This window comes from Glandiceps talaboti, chromosome 1 (assembly GCF_964340395.1).
Source record: "Glandiceps talaboti chromosome 1, keGlaTala1.1, whole genome shotgun sequence".
Lineage (NCBI taxonomy): Eukaryota > Metazoa > Hemichordata > Enteropneusta > Spengelidae > Glandiceps > Glandiceps talaboti.
Window position 1 is genome coordinate 7477587 of NC_135549.1, and position 15457 is coordinate 7493043.

Below are 15457 nucleotides of genomic sequence, written 5' to 3' on the forward strand. Positions count from 1 at the left end.
AAAATGGCAGTTCTTGTGCGTCACCACATAGCATAGTAAGAGAATAAGGGAATACCAAATTTTGGTGCATCACGAGGAATTGTGTGCATCAGTGGCACATCAAATTGGCTTAGAGGGCACACTGTTGCACATGTACGTATTACATAATAACACAGGTATCTCAGTTTTAGAGTCTAATATTCATATTCATCAAATATCCATTATTGCTACCTGAAAAGGTTAGTCATTTCAATCTCTCCCGGGAATGATGTCTTTGGTTCAATATGTAACTTGGATAGATGACTCAGAGACCAGTTCATATACATGTACATATATTACCATTATAGAAAGGAGTAACATGGAACTCTTATATATTTTATATATAAATTTTTTCCAAACTGGAGCTTTGTTGATGATGACAAATGGGTTTCATAGCCCCACAACAAACATTATATTTAGTACCACATATTCTTTCATTTTGCTTGACTTCCAAAAGATAACATATGTTTGATGAAAAATTTGGCTTGTGGTAGATATTATGTGTCTGCTGTTATTAAGGTTTATTCTGAATCCTAAATTCTATAGTTAAAGTTGGGCTCATGGTACATGTTCTGGTTCTTCAGTTCTTACAGCCTATCTGTAGACTTGAAGGACTAAATGCTAGTAAGTATTACACTATTCCATTTATCAATGCCATTTAAAAAAAAATTTTTTTGCTTGTCTGAAGCTAAAATACATGACCAGAAAAAATTCAGAACATCAAAACGGCAGGTAGGATAGCTGAAATAGTGTCGTAGCATTAGTCCTGCAAGACTACGTGTAGGCTAATTTTTATATTTATGCATTGTTAGTAGAGAGGATTTTTTAATGAATTTAATTAAATACATTGCATCCTCATCTACTGACCCCTTCATTTCTGTCTCGTCATATAAATTAACTTAATTAAAGTGGCTATATGGACAAGGACTGGCCATTTAATTGGACTTTTAATTTATAAAACAATTTTATCATGGCTTCCTACTTGAAAATTCAATTTGAAATAATATTGACCCAGTGTCTGTTTGTAACATAATAGTGCAAAAAGCTAAATATTGTGTAAAAAGTTTGTTGTTCTACGTAGTAAAATAACAAAACATTTTGCACATTTATTGATCTTTTGCAATTTATTTAGTTACAAACACAGGCTTTGTCAATATTGTTTCACATTGATTTTTCATGTAGTGGGAAGCCATGATAAAATTGTTTTATAATAATATAAATTAAAAGTCGAAAATAAATACCCAATCCTCATCCATATGGCCACTATAACTCATCAATAAATAAGCATCCACAAATGAAAACACAATGCATACCCTGATATGTTCATGACAGGATTTGATCAACAAAATATTACAAACATGGGTAAGGACAGCTGGATAAAAAATTTAAACTTGTGTAATCATGGCACAGTTTACATGTAAATCTCGCTGCAGGATGATAGCTTGACGAAAAATCTACAATGATCAAATGCATCCAACTGTTTCATTCATACCCAAAATTTAAAATATATCTTTTCTCTCTGGGTATCTCATTCTTCATTTACTAATTCACTGCGTAATAGTCAACACATGTATAGATAAACTGTTTTCAAACTTTCTGATGCACATACTTAAAGTATCTACAATAGTACATCATCATTTCACTTAATATTTCATGAATAAATCATTTGAATTGAGGACATAGTGCTGTTCTACATTAGCTGGTGTGTTTCTGCAGTCCATTTTCTTGATTTTTCAGGTGCTTTTCTAAAGTTAAGCATTGGTCATGAACCTGAAGCTTGGTTTTTTCATCAGATGAAAACATTTTGATCATCAGAAAAAAGACTGAAAGTTCTGAAAAGACTGATCACACAAGAAGAATCCAATGGTTTGACATACCTCTTTTGTTAGCGATTCATTATGAACAAGGTTTAGGCCCTCGTAGATGAATCTTGCTCTAGATGTGTGATCCCTGTAACCTTTTATGACTATTGGCAAGATATCTTTGATGAACTCCCTTGAACTGAGTGGCAAACTTTGCAGTAAGTCTGTGTAGGAATAAAGCAGACATAAAATAATTGAAAAGTTAATAATATGATATAGGCATTATCCACAAAGCATTATGACTCTACTTTATACTATATACATGTAGCCTACCAGATGGTTTCTGTGACTGTTCAATGCATTACAACTAACCATCATAATGAAAATCTCTTTGAATTCAAAGAGCAAAGTACAATAACCCATTCTAATACTCTGCCTGGAGAATCTATGATCACTAAAATATAAAATCAGCATTTCTGTTAATCTATCATGTATCATGTATACAAACAATCATCAGATCACTGAATATCTACCACTATCAATAAATCTACCACTATCATTAAACCCCAGGGTGCAAAACAGCCATCACATTTATGAATCCAAAATTAGCAATGATTTCAAAGATAAAAATAGATGTATTCAGATAATAAGAGTCACCTAATGCAGTATTCTTAAAAGTGGCCATATGGATTGAGTATTTATTTTGGATTTTTTATTTTTTATTTTATTTTCATGTAACCCAGAGTTGGAGGTCCTGACACACTTCCATGCATTATGTTCAATTTATTACACATGGCAAGATAGTTTTGACAAGCAATGACAGACCAATTATTGGAAGTAACAGTATGTTGACATTACATGTACTTTGTTACAGTGGATGCATACATTAACAGTAGAGTAATATCACCTGACATATCATCACAGAAATGTAAAATTTCTTGGTTTACCAGCTATGAAAGGAATTGTTCAGTCTAAAGAAAGATCCATTCTGAGATTTCTTTCAGTAGACTTCAAATGTATATTCCTGTAGTTTCCTTTTATTTACACTACATCACTGGGTTTACCCTATATCATCACCCCTTTTAGTCTTGCTGCTAGATGTTCAGGCTTTCTTCCGATCCGATACGCGAACGAAGTTCACAGTGAGGGCTTGCCCAAATGTCGTGATGAGTGTGTAGTCATTGTCATTCACACATTTCAGTTACAGCATTGGTGGTTATTTTTACAACAACAACCCCCACCCTCATCCCTGCCTTAAGCTGAATATGCATTAAAAAAATTACCTATTGTCCTCTGTTTGTGCTTGTTGTCCACGCGGTTCTCTGATTGGCAGTTATTTATATCCCTGAACTGAGAAGATGACTTTTGCTAGACCTCGGGTGTTCACCCTCGAAAGCGACCTATGGTTGCTTATCGCATTGTTTCGGAAAAACACCTGAGGTCTAGCAGCTAGACTACACCCCTTTCCGTTATTTCTTATCTCTCTGAGCTACCAAAACTCATCTCAGCACTGTTCAAGTTGTACGAATTTCATAAATTATTGAGGATGTTATTGAATATTCTAACTGCATATCTACACTAGTACACATCTGACCAGTGAGTGATGTACATGAGTTCAATGACGTCAGAAGGGATGGTTTACGTCACATGTCAGTGCCACAGTCACATATTTATGACTTTTGGATTTAATATGTAATGTGTAGTCATAGGTTACTCCCAATATAATAACAGCTAAACTTATCCAGTATTTTATATGAAATACTTCATTCATGGAGCACTTTGATCATAAATTTCACTTTTTTAAAATAATAATTCATATAAATTCAAAGTTAGTGAAATTCTGAAAAAGTAACAGTACTGTATACTATACGCACCTCAGCTGATAGGTTATACGGTTACTTTTCACAATTCATAAAAATCTCAAACAAGTAATGCTGCATATACATGGGGCATAAATATCCATTTTCCATTGTTATTCATCTTATTTCTTACATAATACATTTTTAACCAACTGTTACCACATAAAGCTTAGCAGATTTATCAATGCAGCGATATAGAATCAAAGCCTATACGTCACAGAATCAACATCACAGTCACGAGTATGATCAAAGCAGCCTGCACAACATAACATCACCATCATATGATCAAAGCAGCTCACATTCCTACTCATAACAAAAGTATAGTGGGCTGTGACACATTGTTTGAGAGGTAGAAATCTCATTTACACTTGCAAAAATCACCCAGTCCTGTTTCAACATGTAATCAAAACCATTGTATTCACTCTCTGTAATCCATGCCCTTATACAAAAAACACAACTTGCTAATTTTCCTAATATGCCAGCTTGTATTGATTCAAATGGGGAGGATGATTGACACAGAATAAAACAATTTCAACACACCACTCTGCATAATATTTGTAGGTCTTTTGTTAGTTTCATTTACAATGTAATAATGATTCTATGTCAAATAATTTACTAAGGTTTCATGACATTTTGTTTCAGACAAGTCTAATGACTAATTCAGTGATTGTTTAACCATGCCGTCAAATATGCTGCTCTATAGCAAAGTAAACTCTGTAGTATCAATAGTAATCCAGAAACAAACATTGTGAATAAATTAATATTTTACACATACACATTGAATGAATGCAAGGTACTTTTATACATTGTATGATAAACAGAGAGACACAATAGCTCACTTGTGCAGTGGTATGCATGAGTGAAACTCCACAGGAGACAAAGGAACATGTGGTGAACAAGATACTTTGTATTTATACAGCTTCATTTATAAGTTATTATAACTGTAAGAATTAGAATCATTTGTAAGTTCAAATTAAAGTATCAATATTGAATTATCTGAAATTGCAATTTTCTAAATCTGCTCAATTTCTTTCCTTCTCGCAATCTGTACAGAAAGCGTTTTGCAACGGGAAGTCTTTTAGCATGGATATTTTAATAACACATGCTAATGTGTATATGATATAATAATAATTTTTGAAATTATCACTTATTGATTTCATCCGTCAAAAACCGTTATGTTTGCCTGCGTTTTTATATTTCAATCACAATTATGGGGTTATTATCGTAAATCAAAATCACCTTCCGGAGTGTACAGACGGGTCACTGAAATCATCCCCGACATTCCGTTTGCGACCTGCAACATGTACATGATGGATATACGCAGACCACCCGTCTGCGAGTGATTTAAATACCAAAACAAAACTACTCACCTCTACATGTTTTCTTCTTCCTTGGTATAATGAAAGTCTTTTTGTTAAAAGTGGGGACATTCTGTATACTTGACTCGTTTTCTTCAGGTGTGCCATTATTTTCAACATTCAGTTCGCACCCTTGTGGACTTTGAAGCGCCCCAACCTCATCTTTACTGCTATCCCTGGCCGCCATGTTGGTCTCTTCTTCGCATGACCTGCTCCGTACATTACGCTGATTTTGGCCATTGTGGTCGATTTGTTCTGGTTTCTTTTCGTCTGTTTTGGTTTCCTTATTATCAAAGTTCAAAATATCAAACAGATTCGACATCTTCACATCCTTCGCAGCTTGTTTCTAGCTAGTTTCTAAGCATAAATCAACGTCCATTCCCGCCGTTCTACGTGTGGAATTCTCTTACTCTTTGTCCAATCAAAAGTTGCCTTTCAAATGCACACGGTGGTGCGCCATCAAATGTCGAGACATTATATTGGTCCATCCCAGACTGGGGGTCACACATGTCAAACGAGTATGTAAATACCCAGGGGTTCATCTACAGTCGTATACACACAGAGATGAAACGATGTGACGTGATCGAAATAATAATGGATAAATATTTTGGTAAGTAAAGTAGACGTGAAAAGTAAAATCTAACTGTTGTGACACCGTTATAAGTGTTATAAAGTCTATATTAGAAAATGCTATTTAGTTGTAACATGGAAGTATAACATACTTCCATGGTTGTAAGAAGATCGTGTACATAAAGATATAGAAATTAGAATGCTAATATTAGTAATAAAAAAACGACCCCGACCTGGTCTGAGTCTTATTCGGGGTCTTATTAAATGACTTGAACACTGGGCGTTGTGGTATTAATTATTACAGGTACATATATGCACAGAATCATACATGGGTTTTTGACATTTTCAATAAATTTGACGGTTAAATGCAAATTTAGCACTAAACAAGACAGGATTATAAATAGTTTGTAGTGATTGGAGGTTCTCTGAAATGACCAGTGACTGACAAACCACCAACATCCAAAGAACCTCACAGTGAAGTGTAACCTATATAGATTATATTATTTCATATTTTCTGAAATGACCTTATGACCTTATGTAATCTATTGTTCTTTTGATATACCATCTTGTTTGATATATTTGACAAAGATTAAAGATATATATATATATATTTCTTTAATCTTTGTCAAATATATCAAACAAGATGGTATATCAATATATCAATATATATATATATATATATATATATATATATATATATATATATATATATATATATATATATATACACACACATGTCAGTGAGAAGTGTGAACCTATGCATCATGTCATGACAGTATAACACACACACACACACACACACACACACACACACACACACACATGCACCCCCCACACACACAGAGACACACACATGACACACACATACAAAGAGGTGAGTTAATAGCACAGTCATTTTTCTTACAGATTCTATATGTTTTCCTTTGTGGTGATGGGTCGGCAGTGTTTATTAGACAAGTGCATCCTCATCTCTTATATAAACTAATATATTTTCATGACTCAATGATGTCCAGTTAACCAGGGCGAAAGCTAGTCCAAAGTTTTGGAAACTCTTTGAGTTGAGTTTTTCATTTGTGTTTTCACTACGAGCAAAACAAATATACTAAAGATATACAATTTATATGTAATATGTATGAGTGCAAGTTTTCTCTTTTCACTATGGAGCATTACATGTAAACATTTATGTTAAGGCCAAACATTTTTTTTTAATGTTCCCGATAACGCAACCGACCCCATTTTCAGCCGCTGACCCTACATATTTTTACCCAGAGATTTTTACATACAAAAACTAGGGAGAATTTACCTTTAGTTCTGTGTAAATTTTCTTGTTAAAAATCCCATTCTGGAGACACAGAGTGTAAATTGAATTCATACAGTAGAGGATGCATATTGTATTTTGTCTACTTCACATATACTTGTCTTCCTTATTCCTTTTACATCTCATCAAACTAACACAGAAGTATTGTGAGCAATGAGTATCTTGTCTTTCAGTTGAAGCAATTTCTCCCCTCCCCAACAAAAAAAAAGAAAACAAAGAAAAAAAAAAGAATTCAACCTAACATAACCTACTTTCTGAAGTCGTATTATTGGAAACAAACAATTTGTTTGTATTTGACTTATTTAAATTACACGTATACAATTCACACCATGGCACATCAGACACTCACAAAGGGATGCACTTTGAAATTCATGAAGCATCGGAGAGGCTTTGAAAACATTTGCACCATACCTGCCACCATTTCACAATGAAATAATTTTGTACATTAATTTGTTACAGGGTCATGAATTTTCCCTACACTAATTATCATCATGGTAACAGAGAGTACAATTACGTACATTAAAAACAATTAATTATACCAATGATTCCACATTGTGAGTATAGTGTCAATCCTCTGACTACCAACTCAGCTATGACCTAAGTAATATAAACAGGCTGATTGGTCACCATGGCAACAATGGAAAAGGCAGATAAGTCCAATTTCATGCAAATGAAAAGTCAGTCAGTCCATACACAAAGTTAGGACTGTGGGCTACACTGATGACTAGTTAGAGCTTTGGGCATAAAACCTAACTTGTAAGATATCCCTAAACATTATCAGAGTAAGAAAACTACACAGACAATTATCTAAAATCTACATACCATTGTGTCAAAGGACCAGGCAATTGTGTTCTCTACAAGTGTATTTCCATCTTTTACCCAGAGTTATCTAAAAGGTGTACTACTAATATAGTCTTCAATACCACACTCCAGGTACAAAGATGAGATGCTGGACTCTCCTTTGCACATTATATAATTCTAGTCCTGAATCTGGCAGCAACACAAAATGGAAAATGTTACATCAGCATTGTGGAAGAGTAAAAACATGGACAATGAATACATAGATATACTAGAATATATCAAAGCAATAGACAATGAATACATAGATATACTAGAATATATCAAAGCAATAGACAATGAATACATAGATATACTAGAATATATCAAAGCAATGGACACTGAATACATAGATATACTAGAATACTAGTATTTCAAAGCAATGGACAATGAATACATAGATATACTAGAATATATCAAAGCAATGGACAATGAATACATAGATATACTAGAATATATCAAAGCAATGGACAATGAATACATAGATATACTAGAATATATCAAAGCAATGGACAATGAATGGATAGATATACTAGTATATATCAAAGCAGTGGACAATGAATGGATAGATATACTAGAATATATCAAAGCAATGGACACTGAATACATAGATATACTAGAATATATCAAAGCAATGGACAATGAATGGATAGATATACTAGAATATATCAAAGCAATGGACAATGAATACATAGATATACTAGAATATATCAAAACAATGGACACTGAATACATAGATATACTAGAATATATCAAAACAATGGACAATGAATACATAGATATACTAGAATATATCAACGCATGGACACTGAATACATAGATATACTAGAATATATCAACGCATGGACACTGAATACATAGATATACTAGAATATACTGGTATTAAAACATGGACAATGAATACATAGATATACTAGTATATATCGAAGCAGTGTGACTAAACATTAGTGTCATCAATTTATCAGTGGTAGAATTAGAAATATTAGAATTAGACAGCTGTCTACACACCGTATTTGCTGGCATTGCTAGCATCAAAGTAGACTTGTTCAAGTCTCTGAGCTTTCTCCTTATTTGAATGTTTTGTTATTTTAAACACAAGCAGGTTTTTGTGTGAAATAGTGAATTGAATGAATGCAGATTGAGAACAGTTGAACACTAAGCCCATGGGAGACTACTAGTAACTGAAAAAAATGTAAAAAAGTTGAGGACAGTTTCCTTTACAAACTGAAAATGAAGAACAAACTCAAAACATTTGAAGGAATATGAGAGTTAAAAACATTTCCCGAGGTATTGGTGCCAGTCTAGCATCAGAGTAAAACTAGTATTATGTCTAGAATTATGTTGTAATCTCAGTTTCATAAATGACAGATCATATTTAGAAATTTTGTTCCCCCAGATTTACTAGCAAATATCAGAATCTTAATTTTGTGTATTGTAGATCTGCTTTTTCCTTTGCAAAGCATTATGAATAAATATCCCTAACATTATATTTGATTTTAATGAGAGTTGTTATTATTATTATTATTATTATTATTATTTGTCACTGATTAGATTCATGGACATTGGCTGACAGGGCTGACATACACCATGCAGCGGCCAATGGTGAACTACTAACACTGAGGACCTTGATATCAAAGGGTATCAATGTCAATTCTTCTACATTGGATGGAATTACACCACTACATGAAGCTTGTTTGAGAGGACGAGCTCTGTGCATCAAAGAGTTGCTCAAAGCAGGCTCTGCTGTAAGTAACAAAATAGTACATCATAAATGCCTCAATATACTTTGCCGTTTTGACAATTTTTCAGGTAGGAACATTTGGGATACTTGCTGGAAAGGGGTGAGGGATGAGGGTAGGGAGATGAGGCTTCTGTTACCCATTGGCAATATATTACAAATGAGTATTAAAAAGTGAATTTTAGTCAAAAAATTATCTTGAAAACTGCTAGGTGGATGGGTTTGAAATTTCTAGAGGTGTTATTCTGCAGATGGGGTTCTAAACATGTTGACACGAATGAATGGATGGATGGATGGATGGATGGATGGATGGATGGATGAATGAATGAAATTTATTTCACCAGATAAAAAAAATAAGCTACACTTTCAAAGAACATGCATATGATACAAATATACAAAATGGATTACAAAAGAAATACGCAATTTTATCTGATGTGGACAACGGAAATAGTTCAGTGGAAGTTACTAGTCTCGTCCATGGCCTGTACATCTTTCTACATTTCAAATCAATATTGAGATGCAATGAAGTTTGAGGAGAAAAGTAAATCAAAAGTACACACACACACACACACACACACACACACACACACACACACACACACACACACACACACACACACACACACACACACACACACACACACACACACAATTAGCCCTAGCAACAATGACTACCCTGAGCAACAACTAAATGCGAGTATATTTTGCAAAGATAACAATATTGGATGGGCAAGTGAATAAACATTCAAAAAATGTATACAAATATGCCTAGGAACAAGATCATGCCCTTAGCAACAATCAAATGACGGTGTATATCAGAAAGATAATAGAGATAGGTAGGTAACTGGATAAAACATCTGAATAATGTATGCAATGTGCCTAGTAACAAGACCACACCCATAGTAACAGCCAAATGATGGTGTACATGACAAAGATAACAATAGAAGTAGTTAGGGAAGTAGATAAAAATGAAATATAGATAGTCACCCAGCAACTTAAATACCACACATAGCAATAGTAAAATAATGGTCAATAGTGCAATAGGTAATAGCAGGGATGGATTGGCCACTGGATAAACATTTTATAAAAAAAATTATGATCATAAATTGTGCAGTTGTACTACAGTGCTATTGGCGCTATTTTTCTCAAAAATTTTGTGCAACAAAATTCAAACATGTATAATAATTTCTAGAAAAATGTGTGCGTTCCTGACATTTAGTAATCACAAAAAAACTATGCATTGTGCATTTTCCACTGAAGTTTTCCAATTCACTCTGTGATATTATACAGAGCATTTTCCCTGTACAGCATATCTTCGAATTATTTGCAGCTGTCAAATGTCTGTAAGCTATGTCTAGTACAAGTAGAGAAACATATGGTCAGGTCGTAGGATAGTGTCATGGAAAGCCTACATGTTATGTACTGTATGTTCATTAATCAAATTATATCAAAGTGGCATAAATTTTATGTGGTAGAAGGTTGCATGAATAGAAATGTGATGGAAACCTGTTCAAACTATCAACAAAGTGATGCAAATTTCATGTTGTCAGGTCACATAATCAGGATAGTGTGACAGCAATCTACTTGTATCATATATTCATTCTTTAATCGGATTTAATAGAACTGAATGGAACAAATTTCATTGTGATTTCACAGTGCTTTGTAAGGTTATTAAATGTAATATATACACCATGTATTAGTGTCCTTGAAGTAATAGGTAGTGAGTGAGTTTGGTCAGATATGTCACATAATATGTAGTAGAAGAAGTCACAAACTCATTCACTTTATTTATTTATTTATTTATTTATTTTGTCCCTTTTGTATCAGGTGCTCACTTCGCATGTTAGGAGCAGCACTAAGAGAAAATGAAAATACATACACTAGTTACTAAAAATATTATGACTAGTATAATCGCATACAGAAACAAACAAATGAAAGGGAGGTAAGAAGAGTGAGAAAAAAATTTACGCTTCAAATGTTAGTAGTCAGAAGATATCACTATCATATTTATAATATGGCTGATTAGCTGTGAAACAAAAATTCACATCATTTTTGTCAAAAATTTTGTCACAAGTGTTTCAAATGTTGTACTTTATTTTGCATGCTTTTTCATTTCACAAATTTTGCGACAGTAGGTAACATTTGTGATAAACTGAAACTCGGTCTGAGAAAATGATACATGATTTCAGGTAGGCATACAGGTGAATGTAAGATGAGAGTTTAGGGGTAGGGATAAGGGGTGGAAATGGGAATGGGATTGGCTTGAAATGTCAGCTCTGTGTTCTTATCATATTGCCTGCCTAGCTATCTGTAAACATAAATGTTTGACCCATATTCTTATTTTGACAGTACATGTACATGCCATGACATATTGAACTTTAACCTTTTCTTGAAATATTTCTGATCTCGGAAGTACAATTTTCTTTTCAGATTAATGCAAGAAATATTGATGGGGCAACACCTTTATGTGATGCTTCTGTCCATGGTGATGTTGAGTGTGTTAAAATATTGCTAGAAAATGGAGCAGATGTCAACCCTCACCTACTGTCTGCAACACCACTTCATGAAGCAGCTATCAGAGGTACACCTATAGATTGTGCCTTGTCCTTCCTTCAGGTCAGATATATAAAGTGTCAAATATATATACAAAATGTAAGATAGGCTCAGCAAGAACTTACTAGTAATAGTAATAAGAGTTAGAGCTGTGAAAAGGACAATATCATTACAATACTTGTGGAATATTTTGTTTCTGGAATTCCCTTTTGTTAATTTTTGTTCCAAGTGAAAATTGTCATGTATTTTTTTTGGACATATTTTTAGATAACTGGCAATGTATGGAGTTGTTGATTGATGCAGGAGCCAAACTAGAGGCCTCGGATTGTCACTTTGGCACTCCACTTCACATTTCATGCTTTAAACAATGTACAAAAAGTGTTGAAGTTCTTCTAAGGGCAGGTAAGTGAAACTCGTGTCATCAACTATTTGGCTGAAATAAACAGACAGATGGAGGGAAGGAGGGATGGAATGAAAGATAGACTAAGGCAAACAGACAGACAGATGGGCAGGGGGATCAGAGTTGTGTGTTGTTTAGATGGATGGACCTGATGGCTATACCAGACCACACAGACAAACATGGGCAGAAGGGAAGTTATGAATTTAGAATCAGTTACATGACTGTGTTTATCTTACAGACTGTAAATAAGACTATAAATAAATACCCTCACTACCGATTAGATTCTCTGAGAAATAAGTGACTGTACTATGTTTTACAGGTGCCAATGTGAATGCAGTGAAAATACTGGAATCACCACTTCACAGGGCAGCTCAACACAATAATATAGAAATCATTGAATTACTAGTTGAATATGGCGCAAATTTACATGGAAGGGACAACAAGGAATTGAAGGCAACAGACTATGCTAGAGACAAAGCTAAAGAATTACTTGAATATTATGAAAGTATGTATGATGCTGTTATAAGTCTGTTATTGATTTCTTTATTAGATTTTAGAATCACTACATTGTCATTATATTTTTCCAGTTCAGTTGCCATAGAAATGGTGGTCTGATAATGCTCTGACATTGAATTATGCATGAAGATGGCTGAGTTATGGCAAAACAGTATACATACCCAGTACAGTTTTGTCATCACATCTTATCATTGTATATTAATCTTAAATAAACCAGAAATAAATCCACAGAGCTATCATGATTGTTAGACTGCCTATAACATTTTATTTACCTGCATAAAGCTTGTATAGCGCCACCTAGTGTTGATGATTAGCAATATGTAGATCTTTTGTTCAACATGGGCAGATTATAAGAATTAGCAATAGTAGTTAAAAGAATAATCAACATTAAGTTATTTCTTGTCAAGTAGAAAATATGTCTCCTATGGAGGATATGTTGAGGTGTTAAGAGGGAGTAGGATAGGAATGGGGAGGAGGAGGTATTACATTGTGTAGCTGATGTCAGATGTATGGTGTCACCTAGTGTTGGATTATTGACTGGTTCATACCCTACCTTTGATAAACTGGACTGTACAATTTTCAAAAAGAAACTGTTGATCTGTAACACTGTTTTGTTATTCTTTTTCATGGCAGTATGAATTTATGGTCATAAAATGAAACAGTTAGTCTACACCATCTTACATGTAAAGGGGCACAAGCTGAGTTCATTTGGGTTTTTTTTATGTAATTTTTTCTCCATATTAAGAGATACTCACATTATTCTACTTACTGATGTATACTACACCATCACTTGTAATTGGCTGAACTGAAACCTGGTATTAGTATATAACTATAAATGATCTGATGACGTCATATATTGTATGTAAAAATATACAAAAACTCTGTACTATGCAATCAACAGTTCTAAGAATGCCAGAACACAAAACGTGTAATACCATAGAAGGTATGCATCGACAGTATACTAGAATAGAAAAACAAATGTTTTTGTAAATATTTTCACGTAAACAAAAATCTTATAAACTCAGCTTGTGCCACTTTTAATAATTCAATAACATGATAAAATAATAGTTGATATAAATAGTGGTTTTATACATGTCATTATCAGATGGATATTGTATTTCAAAATGCAGCGCATTCTTCTATAAACCAGTCATTAACCCTTTAAAGCCTGACGCCCTATAGTTAGGGTATAATTACACAGCGTTACAGAAACTAAGTCATTAAAGGGTTAATAGAATTTCAGCAATTTCTGACACATCGAGACTGATAAGCAAGTTTGCTTTAAATTAAGGATATTATAAATATGTGAACTGTTGGCTTGTGTTATTAGCAAATATATATATGTATGTGTATGTGTGTGTGTGTGTATGTGTATGTGTGTGAGCATGTATTTATGTATGTATGTATGTATGCATGCATGCATGTTTGTATGTATGTATGTATGTATGTATGTATGTATGTATGTATGTATGTATGTATGTATGTATGTATGCATGTATGCATGCATGCATGCATGCATGCATGCATGTATGTATGTAAATGTATTTATGTATGTGAATGTATTTATGTATTTATGTATGTATGTATGTATGTATGTATGTATGTATGTATGTATGTATGTATGTATGTATGTATGTATGTATGTATGTATGTATGTATCACCCCCCCACAAAAAGATATATTGTAATGTACTATTTCTGACTTGAACCCCAAGTGAAAGTTTCTTGGTTGATGTGTTTCTACTAAGACAGGTCATACAATCTAGTATGTAAGCTTGGCAATATGATGGATGATGTTATATCTATGTAATTATACCTATTCAAGGTGTAATATCTTGTTTCAGTTCATGATGATTTACAAGTTTTTTTTCATATTCCTTGATTTCAGGTACACCCTGGTCTCTAATGCATCTATGTCGATTGAAAATCAGAAAAATTCTTGGTCCAAAGAGATTACGACACATAAGACAACTTAGTCTACCTCAACTACTTACAGTCTACCTCCAGTTTTATTGAAGTTAAAGTCTCAAGTAGCTGGACTACAACATTCATTTCTTGCCAGTGAATAGTCAACCTAAAGTTTACAAGTGACATTGCAGTCCTCCAAGTAATAGCTGATATATGTGTGTGTGATAAGCATAGTGAAATCACTGTCCTTTATAACAATTTCGCAAATACAATTTTAGAAGTTTATAGGTACATACCCTAAATGATTTATACCACAAAATAGCATCTATATGCACACAAGGGTAATAATGAAGTTGGGTTGTTAAGTTTGCCTAATTTTTATCAAATCAGTCTTGCCATGTGCCATTTTTTCTCAGCACTGTTTGCAATTTGGCAAGCAGGCACTGGAAATAGATTGTGATGATGTCACCATCTCACACCACATAGCATAGAAAATCAATGTCCGACAGCAAAACAAAATAATCCCTTCCACCCCCACATGTACTAGATAACATTTCTTATCATAATACCGGTGTTTAACT

General features: G+C 33.7%; 1 protein-coding gene across 1 annotated transcript; it reads left to right on the forward strand.

Moving 5' to 3' along the window:
* The first annotated feature begins 5584 nt into the window (after positions 1 to 5584).
* LOC144442587 (ankyrin repeat and SOCS box protein 13-like) lies at positions 5585 to 15047 on the forward strand. Its single transcript, XM_078131972.1, has 6 exons — positions 5585 to 5647; positions 9314 to 9507; positions 11931 to 12081; positions 12321 to 12455; positions 12773 to 12958; positions 14857 to 15047. The coding sequence occupies exons 1-6, from the start codon at positions 5602 to 5604 to the stop codon at positions 14982 to 14984; spliced, it is 840 nt and encodes a 279-aa protein (XP_077988098.1). The 5' UTR covers positions 5585 to 5601; the 3' UTR covers positions 14985 to 15047.
* Positions 15048 to 15457: the final 410 nt, after the last annotated feature.

What these genes read in the sequence shown, in the direction of transcription:
- LOC144442587 (XM_078131972.1), top strand. Translation starts at nt 5,602, where the DNA reads ATGAAACGATGTGACGTGATCGAAATAATAATGGATAAATATTTTG. An exon ending in AATAATGGATAAATATTTTG is followed by an intron (nt 5,648 to 9,313) that starts GTAAGTAAAGTA and finishes GTCACTGATTAG; the next exon opens with ATTCATGGACATTGGCTGAC. An exon ending in TGCTCAAAGCAGGCTCTGCT is followed by an intron (nt 9,508 to 11,930) that starts GTAAGTAACAAA and finishes TTTTCTTTTCAG; the next exon opens with ATTAATGCAAGAAATATTGA.